At 53.4% G+C, this 19,797-nt stretch overlaps 1 protein-coding gene across 1 annotated transcript in view; it reads right to left on the bottom strand.

Moving 5' to 3' along the window:
- Positions 1-16,777, bottom strand: part of STAB1 (stabilin 1) — a 29,311-nt gene extending 12,534 nt beyond the window's left edge. Inside the window, exons 1-26 of the mRNA XM_084796006.1 lie at positions 16,521-16,777; positions 12,299-12,441; positions 11,860-11,975; positions 11,563-11,648; positions 11,426-11,495; positions 11,013-11,108; positions 10,680-10,790; positions 10,262-10,458; positions 9,744-9,871; positions 9,460-9,587; positions 8,968-9,062; positions 8,600-8,734; positions 8,350-8,490; positions 8,144-8,206; positions 7,779-7,892; positions 7,598-7,651; positions 7,350-7,430; positions 6,947-7,105; positions 6,185-6,247; positions 5,878-5,973; positions 5,416-5,502; positions 4,552-4,663; positions 3,779-3,965; positions 3,588-3,681; positions 3,339-3,497; positions 568-663 (exon numbers count right to left, since the gene is read on the bottom strand). Coding sequence (XP_084652132.1) covers positions 568-663; positions 3,339-3,497; positions 3,588-3,681; positions 3,779-3,965; positions 4,552-4,663; positions 5,416-5,502; positions 5,878-5,973; positions 6,185-6,247; positions 6,947-7,105; positions 7,350-7,430; positions 7,598-7,651; positions 7,779-7,892; positions 8,144-8,206; positions 8,350-8,490; positions 8,600-8,734; positions 8,968-9,062; positions 9,460-9,587; positions 9,744-9,871; positions 10,262-10,458; positions 10,680-10,790; positions 11,013-11,108; positions 11,426-11,495; positions 11,563-11,648; positions 11,860-11,975; positions 12,299-12,441; positions 16,521-16,601 — 2,892 coding nt within the window. The 5' untranslated portion in view covers positions 16,602-16,777. The remainder of the gene's footprint in view (positions 1-567; positions 664-3,338; positions 3,498-3,587; positions 3,682-3,778; positions 3,966-4,551; positions 4,664-5,415; positions 5,503-5,877; positions 5,974-6,184; positions 6,248-6,946; positions 7,106-7,349; positions 7,431-7,597; positions 7,652-7,778; positions 7,893-8,143; positions 8,207-8,349; positions 8,491-8,599; positions 8,735-8,967; positions 9,063-9,459; positions 9,588-9,743; positions 9,872-10,261; positions 10,459-10,679; positions 10,791-11,012; positions 11,109-11,425; positions 11,496-11,562; positions 11,649-11,859; positions 11,976-12,298; positions 12,442-16,520) is intronic.
- Positions 16,778-19,797: the final 3,020 nt, after the last annotated feature.

Genomic DNA, 19,797 nt, shown 5'->3' with positions numbered 1-19,797 from the left:
TGAGCTGTTCTCATCTCTCTCTCTCCCCCCCTCTATATCACCCACCCCCTGCCCTCTGCTTGTGCGGCCACTAAGTCCTTCCAGCCCCCTCTCCAGCTCTCCTGTGCTGTGTTAGCGCACTCAGCAGCGCTGTCCTCCAACACCAGAGCACCCTAGACACAGGAATCATCTCAGCAGTCACAACAAAGGACAGAGGTAGCTCTGCTTAAAGGGGCTGAGCTTTTGAAAGCAGGAGGGGCAAGGTCTGAGGAGAGGCAGAGATGCCATAGGGTAAGGAGGGCAGAGGGAGGCCAAGGGACAGCAAAGAGCTTGGAGGGGCTGGAGGAAAAAGGATGGAAATAGGATGAGGCAATGTGTTGGGCTAGGCAGGCTGGGCTGGCTCTTGGGTGGGGCGGGGGCGTCTATGGCCTTAATAACTTAGCACAAAGGCTTTTTCCTGTGACAGAGTGAAGGAGTGATGAGTTTAGGAAGACGCCAGCGCTGAGGAGAGGCAGGCATGCCCGGCTGCAGCAGGCCCCTCCCCCAGAGAGCTACCCCAGGGGCTTGGAAGCCCTTGTCCCCTCTTACCAAGCCATGGCAGCCGCCATTGCCTATCCGACAGGGGTCAATGGGGCTACACTCGTAGCCATCTCCAGCGTAGCCCAGCTTACACGTGCAACGGCTCTGGGGAGACCAGGGAACAGAGAGTCTTATTTCACCACAGCCACCACAGCCACCATCTCTTCTTCCGCCCCACCCCCAGAAATCTGCCCACACCCCAGAAGAGCCCTAACTATCTTGCCCTTGGAGAGCTGTGCTCTAGAGCCCCAAGGGGAGACCGGTTCTCAAGGTAAGGCTGGTCTAGAGGTGTGGCACTGGCTGGAAGCATGTGTGGGGGCTCAGCACCGCCTGTACTCAGAACCCCATCAAGGCCATTGGCTTTGAGGTCAGTGGCTTGTGGCAAGTGGGCAGATGTCAGCCAAGGCCAGCCCCAGGAAGGGCACTGGGATCCCAGCTCCTCCGCTGTGACTCAGTCAACTGTTCTGGTCTCTTTCTCTAACAGATATGCCTTTGGACTTATCTATACTACAAATAAGCACAGGTGAGACCCCTCCCTCCCAGATCTTAATTTTGAGGGGTATTCAGACCTATGCGTTTAAAGCCTCATTTCTGAGTTTTCTTTTCATTTACTTTCGTCCTTTCACAGGGTCTTGCTACATAGCCCAGCCCAGCATGGTCTTTTTTTTTTTTTTTAAGATTTATTTGTTTTATGTATATGAATATACTGTCTTCATGCACATCAGAGGAGAGCATCATGCATCAGATCTCATTACAGATGGTTGTGAGCCACCATGTGGCTGCTGGGAATTGAACTCAGGACCTCTGGAAGAGCAGCCAGTGCTCTTAACCACTAAGCTATCTCTCCAGTCCCCTGGCCCCAGCATGGTCTTGAAGGTGAGATTCCCCCATGCTTCTGCCCTCCTGCATGCTTCCGAACTCTTGGGGGAGGGGGGGGCGTTCTAAGTTTTAAGGCTCTGGCTGAGCTGGGCGTGGAGGCTCACACCTTTAATCCCAGCACTCAGGAGGTAGAGGCAGGTGGATCTCTGTGAGTTCGAGGCCAGCCTGGTCTACAAAGTAAGTCCAGGACAGCTAAAGCTACACAGAGAAACCCTGTCTCAAAAAACCAAAACCAAAACCAAAAAAAAAAAAAAAAAAAAAAGGCTCTGGTTGGACTACAGAGCGCTTATATCAACCTGCGTTTTCATTCCAATACTCCACAGATGGCCACCATAGAACTAAGAGGACGGAGCCATTAAAGAGACTAGCTCAGAGCCAGCCAAGATTAGCCTCCTGCGGTACATTAGATATTCTTTTAAAAATATTTATAGCTGGGTGGTGGTGGCCCAGCACTCGGGAGACAGAGGCAGGTGGATGGCTGTGTGTTCAAGGCCAGGCTGGTCTACAAAGCTAGTCCAGGACAGCTACACAGAGGAACCCGGTCTTTAAAAAACTAAAAAAAAATAAAAATAAAAAAATTTATAAGCTGGGCGTGTGGTGGCACATGCGTTTAATTCCAGCACTCAAGGAGGCAGAGGCAGGCAGAACACTGAGTTCAAGGCCAGCCTAGTCTACCAAAGTGAGTCCAGGGCAGCCATGGCAACACAGAGAAACCCTGTCTTGAACCCACTCTCCAAATTTACTTATGTAAAATTATTTTATGTGTATGGGTGTTTTGCCTACATGTATGTGTATGCACCACATGCATGCCTGTTGTCTATGAAGGCCAAAATGGGCACTGAATCCCAACAGCCTGGAGTTATGAACAGTTGTGAGCTGCCATGTGGGTTCTGGGAGTCAAACCTGGATTCTTAGTAAGAGTAGCCATGCCTCTTCACCACTGAGCCATCTCTCCAGCCCTAATTTATTTAGGCTTAATTTTGCCTGCGTTATGTCTGTGTGCTACACACATGCAGTGCCTGCAAAGGCCAGCTGATGGCATCAGATGTTGTAGGACTAGAGTTGTAGACAGTCCTGAGCTGTCGTAGGGGTGCTAGGAGCCTAACCCAGGGCCTTTGCAAGAGCTACAAGTGCTCATAATCACTGGGTCAGCTCTCCAGTCCCAACTTGGATGAGACTTGGTCTCTCTGTTGTGTCATTCTGGCTGTTCTAGAACTCACTTGTAGACCAGGCTGGCCTCGAACTCACAGTGATCACCTGTCTCTTCCTCCCAAGTGTTGGGATTAAAGGCGTACACCACCATGCCTGGCCATGTTCGATATTCTTTTTTTGTTTGCTTTTGTTTATTGTTTGTTTGTTTGTTTTTTATATAGGGTTTCTTTATCTAGCTTTGGCTGTCCTGGCCTCACTTTGTAGACCAGGCTGGCCTTGAACTCACAAAGATTTGCCTGCCTCTGCCTCCCGAGTGCCAAGATTAAACACGTGTGCCACCTCGCCTGGCTCTGTTAAGTATTCTTAAACATGTGCCATAAGTCTCATGAACCTCAAGATGCTTGATCTGGAGACTTCGGCTGCTAAGATCCCATAACATATATTAATAATTAGACTGTGAAGCTCCTGAGATATAGTTCTGTGAATCTACAGACTTGGGGCCTCCGCATGCAGGGTCCCCTCCTTGCTTAGTATCATGTGTCAGTAGTCTAGAGGAGAGATTGCCCTGTAACAGGTGCTTGGTTATACACAGGGACCCTGTGAGCATAGCAGTGACCAGGGCCACGGTGCAGAGTTTCATCTGCATCTGTGGGCCCAGACTCTGAGCTTAGAGCTATGTTCCTGAAGTTATAAATGGGGTAGGGGGTGGGGGGACGATTGTCCCCAGCTATCCTTCCGTGCCTCCTCACCTGTCCGGGCCCCACATAGCTGCAGAGAGCATCAGCATGGCAGCCACCTCGTGTGTCCAGCCCACATTCGTCGATGGCCACGCAGACACGGCCATCCCCACTCCAGCCTTTGTGGCAAACGCATTGGTGTGTACCCAGGTCTCCACTGACACATTCAGCCTGTGTGGGGCGTGAACACGTGACTCAGGGTTGCAGGGCCGTGGGGGAGGGTCGGTAAAAGAGGAGGGGGATGGGGAGAGAGGAACTGACGTTCTCAGAACAACCACCACGGTCTGGGCGTGTGCAGGGGTTGCTGCGTTCGCAGAAGAAGCCGTCACCTTCAAACCCATCAAGGCAGACACACCTGGGGGGGAGGGGCACGGAGAGTCTGGAGAGTAAGCAAACTGATGTGTAATTACTACAGACGGACAGGGCACAAAGGAAGCCAGGGTCCTCCTCACCTGGCAGCACCGCCCTGACTGACGCAGCGAGCGTGCAGGTGGCAGTGCTTGGCCAGCTCTGTGGATCCACATTCCTTGGTGGTTTCATTGCAGAAGCTGCCTCGGAAGCCGGGGGCACATGTGCCCTGCTGGCACACCCCTCCGCTGCCGGGACGGTTGTCACACAGACCATGGACACAGCCACAGTCTACAGGGAAGAAATGAGAACAGAGAAACTGGACAGGAAACAGGGCTTGTTGGAAGTCCGGGTTGTTGTGCAAAGTAAGGGTGGGGGTAGGGAATGGAGTGGCTAGAAGGCTTTGTTTGGGGCTGGAGAGATGACTCAGTGGTTAAGGGCACTGTCTGCTCTTCCAGAGGTCCTGAGTTCAATTCCCAGCAACCACATGGTGGCTCAGAACCATCTACCATGAGATCTGGTGCCCTCTTCTGGCCTGCAGGCCTAATGCAGGCAAAGCATTGTATACATAATAAATAAATAAATCTTTCAAACAAAACAAAACAAAAAAACTTTGTTATTTGATCCTGTCTTAGAGTCCTAAAACCATAGATCGTTTCAAACTCCATGGGCGGGCAGGGTTTCTCTGTGTAGCCCTGGCTGTCCTGGAATTCACTCTGTAGACCAGGCTGGCCTCGAACTCAGGGATCCACTTGTCTTGTCTCTACCTTCCAAGTGCTGAGATTAAAGGTGTACACCACCGTACCCAATGACCCAGTCACCTTTTCTAACTGGACTTCTTTCTCCCTGGGAGGTGGCCTGGGCTAGGAGCACTCACCCTCCTGGCACTGGGCTCCGTGCTTGTTTGGGTTGGAGCAGACATGGCAGGCGATGCCCTTGTAGTCCGGGAAGCAGAGGCAGGCCCCATTGCCCTGGACCCCATCGCTGCACTGCAGGGTGGTAGGGACAGCATCAGTCATGGGTGTGGTCACCACAGTCCCTGTCCCCTGGATTTCCCTCCCAGGCAGGCTCTGAGCTTCCCCTGAGACTTCACCCCGCAAGTGACCTCCAAGATGAGGAAAGCTGCCAAGATGGCCTCTGAAAGTCTCGTGGCCATACAGACTTTTTTGAACACTAAGTCCTGTGTTCTTCTATGGCAGGCGCTAAGATGCCCTGATGTCCCAAGGTGCCAAAACCAGAATACTAAAGAAAAACAGAATACTAGCAGGTCATCTTCTGGAACACAGGTGTAAATATCTACACAGTGAGTTCCAGGATTGCCAGGGGTATTTATAGAGAGACCCTGTTTCAGAAAAAAATAAAACTCTGTGTGTGTGTGTGTGTGTGTGTGTGTGTGTGTGTGTGTGTGTGTGTGTGCGCGCGCGCGCATGCACTTGAGTGCAGAGGCCCATGGAAGCCAGAAGCACCGGATCCAGCAGAACTGGAGTTACAGGCAGTTGGGAACTGCCTAACATGGGCTCTGGGAACTAAACCCAGGCCTTCTGCAAGATCTGCATGTACTCTTAACCACTGAGCCATCTCTGCGGACCAGAATGTAATAATTTCTAATAAAACAGTTTGGCCCAACACCGGTTCCTTAGAAGTGGGAAGCTGAGACAAGAGAGAGCAGGGTTCTGGTTCGGATACAACTAGTCGAGGAAGCGATCAGCCTTCATCACACCTAGCAGGGATGGGGACTCACGTTGCCTTTGCCGTAGCAGGGGTTGGAGAAACCCCCGGGACACTGTGTACAGTCAGGCCCAAAGAATCCTTTGCAGCAGCCGCGCTTCTACAAGAGACGGAGCATGCCTGAACACCTCAGCTGCGCCGACCTCCCACTCTTGATTCTTCTGTTTCCTGCTCACCTCCAGAGCAAAGAAATAGGTGTGGACACCACCCCCACACCCCATGCCACCTCTTTAACCATTAGCATGTGGGGACAGGGCTAGGGGTTATAGTCCAGTCGCAAAGCCCTGTCTAATATATGCAAAGCTTTGTGTTCTGTCCCTAGCACTGCCACAAAGCCAAACAATAAAACCCATACCAAACCAAACAAACCCGAAAGGAATGCCTGGGAAGGGGAGCTCCCCTCAACCCAACTTAGGAGCTCCAGACAAAGAGGAAGTGCCCAGGATCCCCAGGGGTCACATCTTCCCAGGCTCACTGTGATGGTCTGGTTGCAGTGGTGGGCACAGCCTTTCTTCAGCACATTGAGGCCAGTTGGGTCATAGGTATAAACACACTCCTTAGGGAAGATATCCTAGGGCACACCGTACAAGGCCAGTCAGGAGCATGGGTACTGGGCTAGTCTTCGCCGGGCAGCCCTTGTCCAATTCTCCCACCCTGAGCAAGGCTGAGCCTCCAGGGTATGGTCCATCCTCCCTACCCCTAACTCCCCATAGCAACCTGGGTATGATTGGGATTCTGGCAAAAAGAAATCCATCCCTGAGGGCCGAACTAGAGGTGCTTACCATTTTCACACTGTTTGGGGGGCATATACTGGTGTTCAAGGCTTGGCAATCCACACAAGAACTCTAGGAAGAACACAGCAAGGCAGCGGGGTGGGGAAGGAAGGGAGGAGGGTCAGAGACACCCCTAGATGGTGACATGGAGCAAAGATCTGAGGGAGGAGAAGCCACCTGTAGAGAGGCCAGGAAAAGTGCTGCAAGGAGGCAGAGCCTGTGAAAGGCAGATGAGGTCCCAGGGTCCCCTCATGCCCGGACAGGTGAGTTATCACCACAGCAGGTTCTGATGCAATGAGCCTACTGCCCTCTTCTTTCACTGTGGTCTCGTCACCTGTGCCCGGCTGCCCTTGCACCACAAGGCCCTCCCCCCAGCGAGAGCTGAACCTGCTACTGGACCACACTTTCAGAACTATGAGCCGAAATAAGCTTCTTCTTCTTTTTCATTTTTTAAGATTTATTTATTTATTATTATGCATACAGTGCTCTGTCTGCATGTGCATCTGCAGGCCAGAAGAGGGTGTCAAGTCACATTATAGATGGTTGTGAGCCACCGTGTGGTTGCTGGGAATTGAACTCAGGACCTCTAGAAGAGCAGTCCGTGCTCTTAACCTCTGAGCCATCTCTCCAGCCCCCGAAATAAGCTTCTTTCTCTGTATTACCAGGCCCAAATACTCCGTGAGAGCAACGTGATGGTGTTGTCACCTGCCCATGGTCTAGGGGTGGGGGGTCTGATTACAGGGTAATGCTGGGGTTCGGGGCAGGGCTCACCTGCACGATCTTGTGCTGCTCTTCATCGCAGTGCTTGGGTAGAATAGGCAGGATGCTGGGGGGTAGCAGGATGCCTTCCAGCATGTGGATCACACCGTTGGCAGCCGGCACATCCACTCTCCGCACGGGGATGCCCTCGGGTCCCAGCAGGATGCGGCCCTGCAACACAGACCCTATGTGTCATCTCTAGCCCAGCAGGCCTCAGAAGGCCCTTGTGGTTCTGTTTTTGTCTACTGTGGTTTTACTTCATACCATGGGACCTTATGTCCACTTTCCTAGCCCAGCTGTGGCCTTGTCAAGGGTCCTGCCCACCATGGTATTACTTAGAACACACCAGCAGGCACGGGGCAAGGCCAGCAGCTCCTGCAACTGATCCCTGTGCTCAGCTGCTCAGATCTCTCACCTCCTCAGAGATATTCACAGCCAGGACCTGGTTGGCCATAGTGAGGACACGTCCCTTCAAGATGAGCTTCTCAACTGTCAGCTGGGGCAGGAGACAGTGGGTTGAGGCGGGGCACTGGCCACACCTTGTTCAGGTGATACCCAGTGAGTCCTCAGAAGTGGAGAAGAAAGAATGAGGAAATAGGGGCCCCCCAGAAAGATCAGAAACCCCCCTTCCCCGTGTTGATCATGAGGAGGTGGCCCTCTCACCTGGCCATGGTTGTAGATGTGGTACCTTACTAGCTCCTGAAGTTTGGAAAGGCCCTGAGGAGAGGAGTCAGTTCCTGGAGGTTGATGGGGTTGGGGGAGGGGGAGGGGGAGGGGGAGGGGGAGGGGGCAGGAAAAGCCCTGGCAGCCCCAGCCCACAGCCTCATCTCCCCATAGAACTTACTGCTGTGAAAAGGTAGATCAGGCGGCCATCCCACAGGCCGTCCACAGCTTCATTGCTTGGGACAAAGACTGTGAAGGGCCCAGGCCCATCCAGGATAGATGGCAGCCCACAGTTCTGTGGCAACCAAATGGAGGATGGAGAGATCTCGCCTCAGAGCCCCTACCTGTTCCCTGCCACTGTTAGCCAGCAGGGAGCGCCTACTGGCTAAGTGGGAGACATGGGCAGTGCATCGGCTCATGGCCCCCACCGAGCCTCAGGTTTGTGATGAGTGGGCTCTTGGAAGGCGGGTGGACAGATTCTGGGGGCAGTGAGCTGTTCTGGTTTAGAAGTCGCTCTAGGTAGAACCCTTCTACCCCCAAACTTACCTCCAGGATAGTTTCAAATCTTGTGAAAACCTCTGTAGAAGCAAGGATCTGGCCAACAGTTTTCTGCAGGTATAAGGGCCACAGGGCAGAATGAGGCAGGCAGGAGGAAGAGCCTAGCCTTCACAAACCGGAACGGCCTCACGCCTGGACTTAACACACCGAGACATCCCGCACAGCACAAGGTGGAGAAGAGGTTGGTGGCTCACCTTGGGGTCCCCTGGAAGTGGGGGTGGAAGCTGCCACCGTAGGGGAGTGACCGTATGGAAGACCCCGTTAGCCGCTACGTAGTTGGCCTTTATGATACTGAACGTCTGCTGGGGCTGGTCTTCATACTTGAAGGTATACCTCTGATGGGACAGACGCAAGACTATGTCCCATATGCCAAGCCCTGTGTCCCCCAGCTGGGTTGTCCACCTGCCACTCCCTCTGGCCCCCAGGCTAAGGTCACTCTCTTACCGAGTTTTTGAAAGTGACGGTGATCTCCTGGCCGGCCAGCGTCCACCACTTGCGTACATTTGAGGGCCCTACACTCTCTAAGATGTGCTCGCCTGCGATGATGTATTGTTTGCAGAGCTGCTCGGCAAGTGTCACCTGCAGATACACGGGGTGGGGGTGGGGGTGGGGTGGGAGGTGGGGGAGTAGGGGGGGGTGGAGGGTGGGGAGGGTAGGTGCTAGGTAAAGCCCAAACAGTCCAACCCTCTTTGCACCTCCCTTGCCTGAGGTGCAGGCCTCCGCCCTCAGAGTTTGAATTTGAATGAGACTATCTCAACCGGAAGCATCGTGAGCGGGGAGACCACGGCCTGTTTTTGGGGAGAAAGGCTCACATTCATGGTACTGGAGGTGATAGAGACGGAGAAGATGGACGGCATCAGAACAGTGAACGGGCCCGATGTGGTAAGAATCTCCTGGCAGCCCTGCTCTGTAGGTGGAGAGAGGGGGGCGTGGTGGTGGTGTCAGAATGCAAAAGGAGAGCTCCTGAGCGGATGGTTCTAGATGTCTAGTGTGGGAAGGGGGCACTAGTGCTGGGACCAGTTCCCACCTCCACCCTGGCCTCGTCTGGTTCTTGGGCAAAGAAACTAGTCTCCCTCCTGCTCTATGGGGGCAGGGGGCGTGGTCACAGGCAGGCCTAGGGGGCGTGGCTACAGGTAGGCCTAGGGGGCGTGGTCACAGGTAGGCCTAGGGGGCGTGGTCACAGGTAGGCCTAGAGGGCGTGGCTACAGGCAGGCCTAGGGGGCGTGGCTACAGGCAGGCCTAGGGGGCGTGGTCACAGGCAGGCCTAGGGGGCGTGGTCACAGGTAGGCCTAGAGGGCACACACCCATCATTGCAATGGCCATTCTCAGCCGCTGGAGCACCAGGCCAACCTGCTTGGCCCTCTGAACCTCTCTGAGCAGGTGCCCGTAGCAGGCGCGACCATCCTCCACCTCATCTTCTTTGCACACGCAGCTGGAGACCCAGAGAGACTGGTCAGAGAGAGAGTGGGCCATCTCCCTGCTCCCCACCTAGGCCTCCATGCCAGGCGGAATGGAGGCACACAGAGGGGTACCCTGCCCACTCCATCCTCCTTGCTCTGTGCCCATTCCCCTGGGCCCCTGTCCCAACCTGGTCTCTCCATTAGGGGTCAGCTGACAGGTGGCCGATTTGTCACATACATGTTGGCAGGAGGCATAGCATCCCTTAGAAGCGTCATTGTTAATGCCTCTCATACCTGGTAGGCACATACAGGTGGCCTGGGGAAAACAGCAGGGGCAGGAGGGGACAGTACATCCGTCAGTGATATGCCTCCCTCACACACCCCTGCCACCCCTCCTCCAAGACTAGCGTTACTATTCGCCTTACATTCTTTTTGTTTGTTTGTTTTGTTTTGTTTGTTTTGTTTTTCAAGACAGGGTTTCTCTGTGTAGCCTTGGCTGTCCTGGACTCATTTTGTAGACCAGGCTGGCCTCGAACTCACAGAGATCTGCCTGCCTCTGCCTCCTGAGCACTGGGACCAAAGACGTTCACCACTAAGCCTAGCTTCTCCTCACATCTTATAAGGAGGGCACTCTGCAGAGTTCAGACAATCTATGGCTTGCCCAGAGTCCCCCAGCCAGAGTGGTTGAGTGGCTTATGAAGCTCACCTTTCCTGGTCCGTAGTAATTACAGAAGGTGGAGTTTCTGGGGCAGCCACCAAAGTTGGTGACGCATGGGTCCTGAGGCAGACACACTTTCCCGTCACCGTGGTAATTCTCTGGGCAGTGACACTGAGCCTGCCCCTTGGGAGTCCTTGAACATCGGGCCAGTGAGGAGCAAGGAGACGGCTGACAGGGGTCAAGAGCTGCAAGGTCAGAGAGAGCCTGAGTGAGGTAAGCCTTGGGAACACTCGCCCCTTCATGGTTTCTACCATTGTGGCCATAGGCCCTGTGCCTCTTAGAAACACTTTTCTTTCTGTGTAAGCGGCCGGTCTGCGCATACCAGTATTAAAGGCTACCTTCCCAGTCTCTGCCGCCCTCTCTGCTCTCCACACTTTGGAGGCCCTCCCCCAGGCCACAGGCTTACCCACACAGACATTGCCTTGCTGAGTATATCCAGGCAGGCACTTGCAGGTGAGCGTCTCCTCAGAGCACTGGAAATTCTGGGGGCACCCCAGCCTCTGGCAGACTGGGAGCACTGAGCAGAAAGATCACAGTGAAGGCCTGACCCCAGGCTGAGGAGGAACGAAAGCACCTAGCCCTGCTTGGCCTGTGATCCCAAGCAGCTGCCTTAAGTCCCTCCGTGAGCCTCCTAACAGGCTGCAGGCTGAGACCCAGGCCTTATCTATCATCCAATTACCCTCCCCTTTCCCCAGCTCAGGCCACAAAGAACCTGCCGCCCCAGGTGACTGTTGCTCACCTTGGTCACAGCGGGGGCCGGTATAGCCAGCAAAACACGTGCAGCTCCCGTTCCCTCGTGGCCCGTGGTCACACAGGCCATGCACACAGCTGCACACTGAGAGGGACATACAAGGGCAAGTGGAACCACAGCCTCGCCAAGGTACATACAGGGACATCGCCTGCCTGCCCTTCGTGTGTTTAGAACATAGAGAGTCCAGTACTATGAGACAGGATCACAGGGGAAGGGGAAATCCCAGAGGGAGCCAAGTAGAAAGAGGGTCATCATGGAAGGCTTCCTGGAGGAGGCTCCTGAGTCTACCATATGCGAGAGCCTCGGGGCAGAAGGACTCAAGGCCAGCATCCCAGGAGGAAAAGGCAAGGGGTGGTCTGCAGAGACAAGATCGGCCTTGCCAGGAGGCCATGCAAGTTTACCTGACTGGCAGTCTGGCCCAAATCTTTGGGGGTCTCGGCACTCCTGGCAGGCTGAGCCGCTGAAGTTTTCCTGATAACACAACGAAGTCAGCAGGGGGTTGCCCAACACTCCCACCTCATCCCTACCCAATCCTTACCTGGCACACACAGGTCCCATTTCTAGCTCTGCCATCCAGGCAAGTCCCGTGGCCATTACATGGTGTCTTAGCACCTCCAGGGCACTCTGTGGACCCCAAAAACTCAGTTTACTCTCAGAATGCCTCCCTTTCCTCTACTTTAGCCCCCCTCCCCCAGGACAGCCAGGGCTGGGGAGCCATGTCCTGGAGGCTCTCAATGAGCAGTCCCTGGCTAACCAAGGTTGAGGGGGATACAGGTGCCCCTCAGATGACGAACTGGGGGCTGGAGTGGAGGAAGGCAGGCAGCCTCTTCCGTACCGAAGCACTGGGATCCCCAGTAGCCGGGGCAGCAGGCGATCTGTAACATGGTCTTCTTGCATTCCCGCCTGCAGCCACTTAAGGATATCACAGAGCCCCTGAGCTTCACCTCATAGCTAGGAGAGAGGGTCGGAAGGTGGTGGCGTGGTAGGTATTTGTGACCTTCACTCCCACCCTCCTCACACCGAATTCCAGGAATCTTATCCAACCCACCTCTCTCCTCATTATCTAGCCCAGGGCTGAGCACAGGGCCCAGCACACAGTAGGTGTGCAGTAAACACCCTTTCTCCTCCCTTCCTGTGCCTAATGCTCCTCTGTAGAACACAACAGGTGTGTGGGTTAATGATAATTTGTCTGGCCCCCACCTGGAGGTCAGTGGGGTTCCTCTGGGTCCCTGGCCACCCTCCTGATGGTGGGAAAGAAGAAAGTGGGCCCATACCGACAGTCCTGGAGTATCGTCTCCAGAAAATTCCGACTCGAGCCTGAGGGACATGGCCGCTTCCTGATAACAGCGCATGCAGTGCAGGGTGAGTAAGTGGCAAACGTGGTGTGGACATCACAGCGTTTAGAGCGAACCTGGGCCTTAGGCAGAAGGTGCAATAAGAGACCTAGACCCTGGTCTAGCCCCAAGTCCACACCACACCTTCTGTTATGTCCTGAGAAACTTCCCTGTCAGCCGAAGCTACATCCTGTCCCCCGAGTCTGTGGCTGAAAGCCCTCAAGTCTTTATCTTCCTACAAGAGAACCATTCCCACCTAAGGTGAGGAGTTTGACACCCACCTGGCTTAAGGACGGGCTATAAAGCAGCAGCTGAGCTAGAGCTCCTTGCCTTTTCGGTTCAAACACGCAACAGGCCTCACATTGTTTGCAAGACCTCCCTCCTTGATGCGTCACACTAGGACAAGGCGCAAACTTCCAGGCAAGTACCAGCCCTGAGTAGAGGGGCTGCCTGGTGTTAGGGCTGGATAGCCACAGGTCAAAAAGGCCCCCATGCCATGCCAGTTCTGGCCCAGGGCTCCGCCCGCAGACAGGGAACCAGGGCCCAGGTGATGACAGGCAATGGGGGCAGCTGGGAGAACAGGACCCAGGATGTTTTACTTTCACATCTTTTACTGTGATAAAATGCAACTCACAGCTTAGGGAGGAGGATTTATTTTAGCCCACAGCTCCAGATTACTCTCTGTCTTGAAAGGCAAGTGGAGGCCGCCGGAACTTAAAACAACTGGTGGTACCACATCCACAATCAAGCAGAGGGAAGTAAATCTATACTTTGTAGTGCCCGGTTTGCTCTCTACATTTAGGCAGCCCAGAAACACCTAGTAGGGAATGGTGCCACCCACAGTGGGTTGGGTCCTCACATATCCGTTGAAGTAATCAACGCCACCTCCCACAAACATGGCCACAGGCCAACCCCATTCAGTCAGTCCTGCATGAAGAGGCTCTTCCTGGGTCATTGGAGGTTGTGTCAAGTTGACAACTAAAACTACCCCCATGATTTGGACCTGAAGGTTGTAAGAGGGTTGTTCAAGGCCGGTGCTCTGGCTGAGGGGCAGCAGAACCAGGCTGGTGATGGAGCACAGCAGATGACCATGTGTGACACGCAGGGTAGCGTGAAAGAGGGTTGGAGAGTGGCTGGAGGCCAGGCTGACAGCAGCCAGCTACACCTGGGTGCAGTGGAGTTGGGTGCAGCCTCCAGGGCTCAGTTAATGTGGTGTCTTGTTGTTGTTTTTTTAATTTTAATTTTTAAAATATATTTTATTAATTTATTCATATTACATCTCAATTGTTATCCCATCCCTTGTATCCTCCCATTCCTCCCTCCCTCCCATTTCCTCTTACTCCCCTCCCCTATGACTGTGACTAAGGGGGACCCCGTGCCCCTATATATGCTCATAGGGCATCAAGTTTCTTCTTGGTGGTGTGGTTGTTTTTAAATGTATTTGTTTATTTTATTTTTCCAAGACAGGGTTTCCCTGTGTAGCCCTGGCTGTCCTGGAACTCTGTAGTCCAGGCTAGCCTGAAACTCAGAGGTCCACCTGCCCCTGCCTTCAGAGTGCTGGGATTAAAGGTGTGTGTCGCTACCTCGCATTAAATTTATTTATTTGATTTTTAAAAAGCATTCATCCATGTTTATATTGCATGTCTTGCGTGTGTCACGTAGCCCCAGGCTGGCTTTGAATTTCTGATCCTCCTACTTCCCACCTCTGCCTGTTACAAGTGCAGGCTACCACAGTTAGTACTTTAAAGCGATGCCTGCCCACCGTGTGGAGAACTGAGTCAGGGCTGGGAATGAGGTGTTGCCTGAGGGTGGCTGGGGAAACAGATTAGCACGGCTGGTGGGGTGGAAGGTAAAGAGAGTCCCATTCAGTAGCCTGAAGCAGCTCCCAGCCGTCCTCCACGAAAGAAGTGCTGTACCCTGGAGGGCGGACTGAGCCTGTAGCTGTCACAGAAAGGGCTGAAAGGAGGCACATTTGCATGGGGGAGGGGCCAAGGATGGCTTGGAGAAAGCCATGTGTTCGCATCCTAAAAATGCTGACCTCACAGTGCTCCAAAGAGGGCGCACCTAGAAGACTCCTTCCCTAATATGAGCTACAGATGCGCAGCTTCCTAAAATCAGACAGTCCCTTCCTTCTGCAGCGCACAAAGCCCTCCCCTTACCCCCCTACCCCTCCCCAGCTGCTGTGATTTTTGCCTCTTCCTTTCATGCCTCTGCCCGTTGATAAGGAGGGAAGTTACTCAGCAAAACCTCGGGTCTGGCTGCTCAGGGTCTAGATGTCACATTTGGATCCCTCATTTCCAAAGCTCCTCTTCGCAGAGCCAGAGCGTGTCTAGGGAGATAAGCAGCTCAGGTTCACATTCAGGGCTCGGCTGACAGTGGGCTCCCCTCAAAGGCCCTGGGGTGGTTGGCCAGGCTTCCATAATGCTCAGGGTGAACTTGAGAGCTGTCACTCAAGGGCAAGTGGAGGAGGCTGGAGCTTTGGAAGTCCAGTGTGAGGTGGTGACAGATGGGGGGGATGGATGGATGGATGGATGGATGGATGGATGGATGGATGGATAAGCCAACCGTTGAGTCAGCGCCTCTCCAGGGACCACACCCAAGACAGGCACTCAAATCACATCTGTCCACTAGCAGCATCAGACGGAGCCCACATTCATTCCTGCTGGTGATGTCGCTGGGTGGGGTAAATTAGGGGTCTGTTCCTGGGAGCACCTTGGGACCTGCCAGAGAGCTCAGCTCGGGGCTGTTTGTCACATCTGCTATCAACACAAGTGCTGCTGGGGAAACCGGAGACACGACTGGCCTGGCGAGGTGGGAAAAAACTGCCCCAAGCAGGAGCCAAGCTCCTGGGGGTCTCTAGGGGGAGGAGGGGCCCCTGAGCTGTGAGAGCGAGAAGTAAGGACAGCATTGATTGCTACATCCCTCCCCACAAAGACCTCATAAACTCTTCCCTGGGTCAGGCTGGCTGGGCCTCTGGCTCCGAATTACAAACTGTTTGGAATGACACCAGGTCTCCGACAAGAAATAAAACAGAGACAAGAAAACAAACGCAAGCTGAGATTTCTCACAGATCTCTGTCCCCCGTTTGCCCAGAACACAGGTGGCAAGATGCTTTCCAACTTGGCACGGCCCTGGAGCTTGTGGGTTTTTTCCACCGTCACACTCACCCCAGTGTCCCACCTACCCCGCCCAGCCCTGGCCTGGAGCTGAAATCATTTTTCCATGGGACCATAGGGAATATAAAGGCAAAAAAGCCCCATGGCTACCAGGTGGTGGGTCCTCTGCCCAAGAAGCAGATGAACTTGGTCTCACACGGGAAGCTCTCTTGCCTAGTTACAGATCCAAATCTCAATCTCCACACTCAAGGCGTGAAGCTCTTCCTAAACGCATCCAGCGGCTCCCCTGCTATAGGCTGGGGGGACCTAGGGACACTCTTGATCTCAGGGGCCACCCTACAATCACTCATGGGCTCCTGTACACTTAGTGCACCGCACGATGGAACTGCAGGCAGGCTGAAGTACAAATCACAGGCTGTGGTGCAGACCGTGGCCCTAGTGGGAACAGCTCATTGCTGTTCTCCTTGGGCCTTGGAGTTCCAATAGGAGGATAGAAACAGCTGGCTAGAGGTTGTAAAGACGGAAGGGGTTATGCCCAGGGTGAGGGGCATCTCTGAGATGCAAGAACACTGTTGGTTGCTGTCTATCCAGCAGCATGGAGGGTGGGCAGCTCTCACTCTTCCCCAGGCAGGCACGGTGCGGTGCTGGCTACAGGCTCTGTGTGGCTGGGTTCTGATTGAGCCTGTCTGCCCCCAACCCCCACCCCCCAGGTGAGGGCCACATAGTCGATGGTCTCGGTCTGGGAAGGGAGCCCAGAAAGATGGGGCTGGCTCTGCCCTGGATCACTCACAAACTGGGGAACCCAGAATGGCTGCCCACGGTAAAAGACCAGCTAGTCAGACATAGTTGGAGGAGATCAAAACGCTCTAGATTTTTCAACTTCAGCCACAGGCTTCAGCCTGGGAAGGTGGGACAGCAGCCCCACAACCTGGGTCCTCAGGGAGGCCAGACAGGTCCCAGCTGCTCTGATAAGCCCCCCCCCAACCCATCCACACACCAGAAATGCATGGTCCCTCCTTGTTACCCTGAAACCAGCTCCCACTCACCCTTTGTTCTCTGATGAAGCCGGAGCCTGGCATGCAAAGGACCAGGATGCAGAGCAAACGGAGGATCTGGGGCTCTGCCATGGTAGGCAGGTCCGCTTTCTAAGACGAAGTGGCGTGGGTTACAGCGGCAGGTAGTGAGTGAGCTCCAAGAGGCGGGCATGAGGAAGGAGGCAGACAGGGTGGGTGAGCAGTCGCTTTAAAAGCTATCCGTCAGCTCACCCCCACAGGAACCCACCAGGATTTCCTCCTGCGTATCAGCAGCCTGCAGGCGGAAGGGAAGAAGGGACGACGCTGGCCACTGACCCCCGCATGAACGACCTGGGCCCAGTTCAGGGCTTCCTGGCCCAGGACGCCGCCCCCTGGCATCACAGTCTGGAAGCCCAGAGCCACCATTAGCCATCTGCCTGGGGTCTAGGGGAGATTCTGAAACAAATTCAAACACCAATAACACACAGCTTTTCCTGCATCTGTCAAGCGGGCTTTTCATTCAGAGGCTTTGGGGTTCTCTGGCAGCTAGGAGGTCGTTTGGGCAGCCCCTGGGCTTTCCATCCAACACCAGCCCCTCAGTCTGTTCTCCCTCACCAGCCTCATGGCCTCCCTGAGCCTACCTCTAACTCTGCAGCCATAACCCAGGCCCAAGTGCCTATCACACTTTGATCCTCTCTGCACCTGTGGTGGGCATCTGTGATGTTCCCACCCTAGACATCAGGAGTGACTGGCTAAAGCTAAGCCGCAGCTTCACCGTCCGAGAGGTTCCTTTAATCTTTGAGGGAGCGCCACTCACTCAGGCAAACGCAGGATTCATGGGTTTCAAAGCAGAAAAGAATTTCAGGACTGGCCAGTATGATATACAACTGAGATTTTTTATTATTATTATTAAAAAGAGTGTAAAAAACAAAAACAAACCAGGCATGGTGATCGCATGCCTTTAATCCCAGCACTCGGGAGGCAGAGGCAGGAGGATCACTGTGAGTTCGAGGCCAGCCTGGTCTACAAAGCGAGTCTAGGACAGCCAAGGCTACACAGAGAAACCCTGTCTTGAAAAACCAAACCAAACCAAACCAAACCAAACAAAAACAAAAACAAACTCAAGAACATGTGCGCAGGCTTCCCAGAGTCACCATTTATTAAAAGACTTAAGGAGGGGTTTTGGTTTTGGTTTTGGGAAGGGGTCTCAAGACAGGGTTTCTTTGTAGCCCTGGCTGTCCCACAACCCAGTAGACCAGGCTGGTCTAGGACTCACACAGATCTGCCTGCCTCTGCCTCCGGAGTGCTGGGACTAAAGGTGTATGCCACCACAAGCCAGCTTTATTTTTACTTTTCTGTGTATGGGGCTTTATTGCAATCTTTGCTTCCCACATCCCCTCCATTGTCCCTTTCTATTCTGCCTCTGGTCCAACAGGGGCTTTTGTCTTAAAGAAAGCTGCAGTGGTACTTGCTATTTTCCTTCTCCCAGGTAGCCACGGCCTCTGATGTTGAAATCATTGGTTTGGACTAAAATCTCTTGCTGTGCCGAGCAGACCAGACACATGCTGTCAACAGTAGCATGGGGCTTCGTCACACGCAGGAGGAGGCTTTCTCATCAATTGGCCAACAAAGTTTAACTTAAATCTCTGTCCCCTTCTGGGACCTGTGAGTGTTGGCCTGGTCCGGTCTCTCGGATGGCTGTCCTTCTCAGGGCTGCTTGGTTAAAGAGTTAGGATTTCTTTGCTCAGATAAACTCGGCTATGTTTAATTAGTTGAAGGCTGTGAGTTCTGCTGGGGGTTCAGCCCAGGGCCTGAGCATGCTGCAGGGGCTTTACCCTCCAGCCCCGTGCTGTCCTTTAAGCAAGGCTCAGAGCACTTCTTTGATTGCCTGACCCCAGGCACCCAGGTGTCCTAGGGCCTGATTTCATCCCCTCTGGCACTGGCAAGCAGCTGTCATTGCCTTATTTAATAGTTTGTTGTAGGTTTTTGTTTTTTGTTTTTGTCTCCCCTGGAGTATCAGCCAAGAAAGAACAGAGGTGCCATCTTGGCTGACACAGAACAAGGGTACCTACCATCTGGGCTAGTGCAGGTATGTGGAATAGACAAAGCATAAAAGGAAGATGTTTGGCCTGGCGTGGTGGCACTCACCTGTAATCCCAGCACTCAGGGAGGCGGATCTCTGTGAGTTTGGTCAAGGCCAGCCTGGTCTACAAAGTGAGTCCAGGACAGCCAAGGCTACACAGAGAGACCCTGTATCGGAAAAGAACAAAAAGCTGTCTTGTTTGTGCATTCATTTATTTAATTTATTCACTTTACATCCCTATTACAGCCCACTCCCTCCTCCCCTCCTGGCTCCTCCCTTTCACCCCCTTCCTACTTCCCCTACTCCCCTTTTCCTCAGAAGAGAGGACCCCTGCCCCCTAACCTGTCCTACCATATCAAGTCATGTCAGGACTCAAAGCATCCCCTCAGAACTACCATATCAAGTCATGTCAGGACTCAAAGCATCCCCTTCTTCTGAGGCCCGACACAGCAGCCAAGCTAGGGGAAAGTGTACTTCTGTTTTGTTTTGGCTTTTTTTGTTTGTTTGTTTAGTTGGGTTTTTGTTGTCTGTTTGTTTAGTTTTGTTTTTTTTTGAGACAGGGTTTCTCTATGTAGCCTTGGCTGTCCTGGACTCATTTTGTCAACCAGATTGGCCTTGAACTCACAGTATATCTGTCTGCCTCTGCCTCCTGAGTGCTGGGCGTGTGCCACCATGCCTGGCCTGGTTTGGTTTTTGAGACAGGGTTTCACTGTGTAGCTCTGGCTGTCTTGAAACTTGCTTTGTAGACCAGGCTGGGCTCAAACTCATGTAAATCCCTCTGCCTGCCTTCGCCTGCTGAGTGTGGGAACTAAAGGTGTGCGCTGCTGCTTCCAAGCTAAAGATGTCACTTTCTCATCCTTCTTATTGTTAGAGGAACGTAGGCTCAGAGCAGGCAGGCAGTTCAGCTAATTTATGTTTTGGACAGCAGCCTCCTTAGGACCAGACTGGATGGAGCCTGCTAGTCTGTGTGTGGGAGGCCCTACTATCTGTTACTGCTAATTTCTCCCTTTTCTTCCTACTCTCTTCCTCTGAGACAGGGTCTCTGTGACAATCTTGCCTAGAATTGACAGTGTAGCTCAGGCTGGCCTCAAACTCTTGGCCTTTCATGTGTTGGGATTATAGGCTCAAGTCACCAAGCCTAGATTTTTATTTTATTTACTTATTTATTATTTTTGGTTTTTCGAAACAGGATTTCTCTGTGTAGCTTTTGGCTGTCCTGGACTCGCT

This window comes from Acomys minous (assembly GCF_964271855.1).
Source record: "Acomys minous genome assembly, chromosome: 9".
Taxonomy (NCBI): Eukaryota; Metazoa; Chordata; class Mammalia; order Rodentia; family Muridae; genus Acomys; species Acomys minous.
This window is presented reverse-complemented; position numbering and strand designations above follow the sequence as displayed.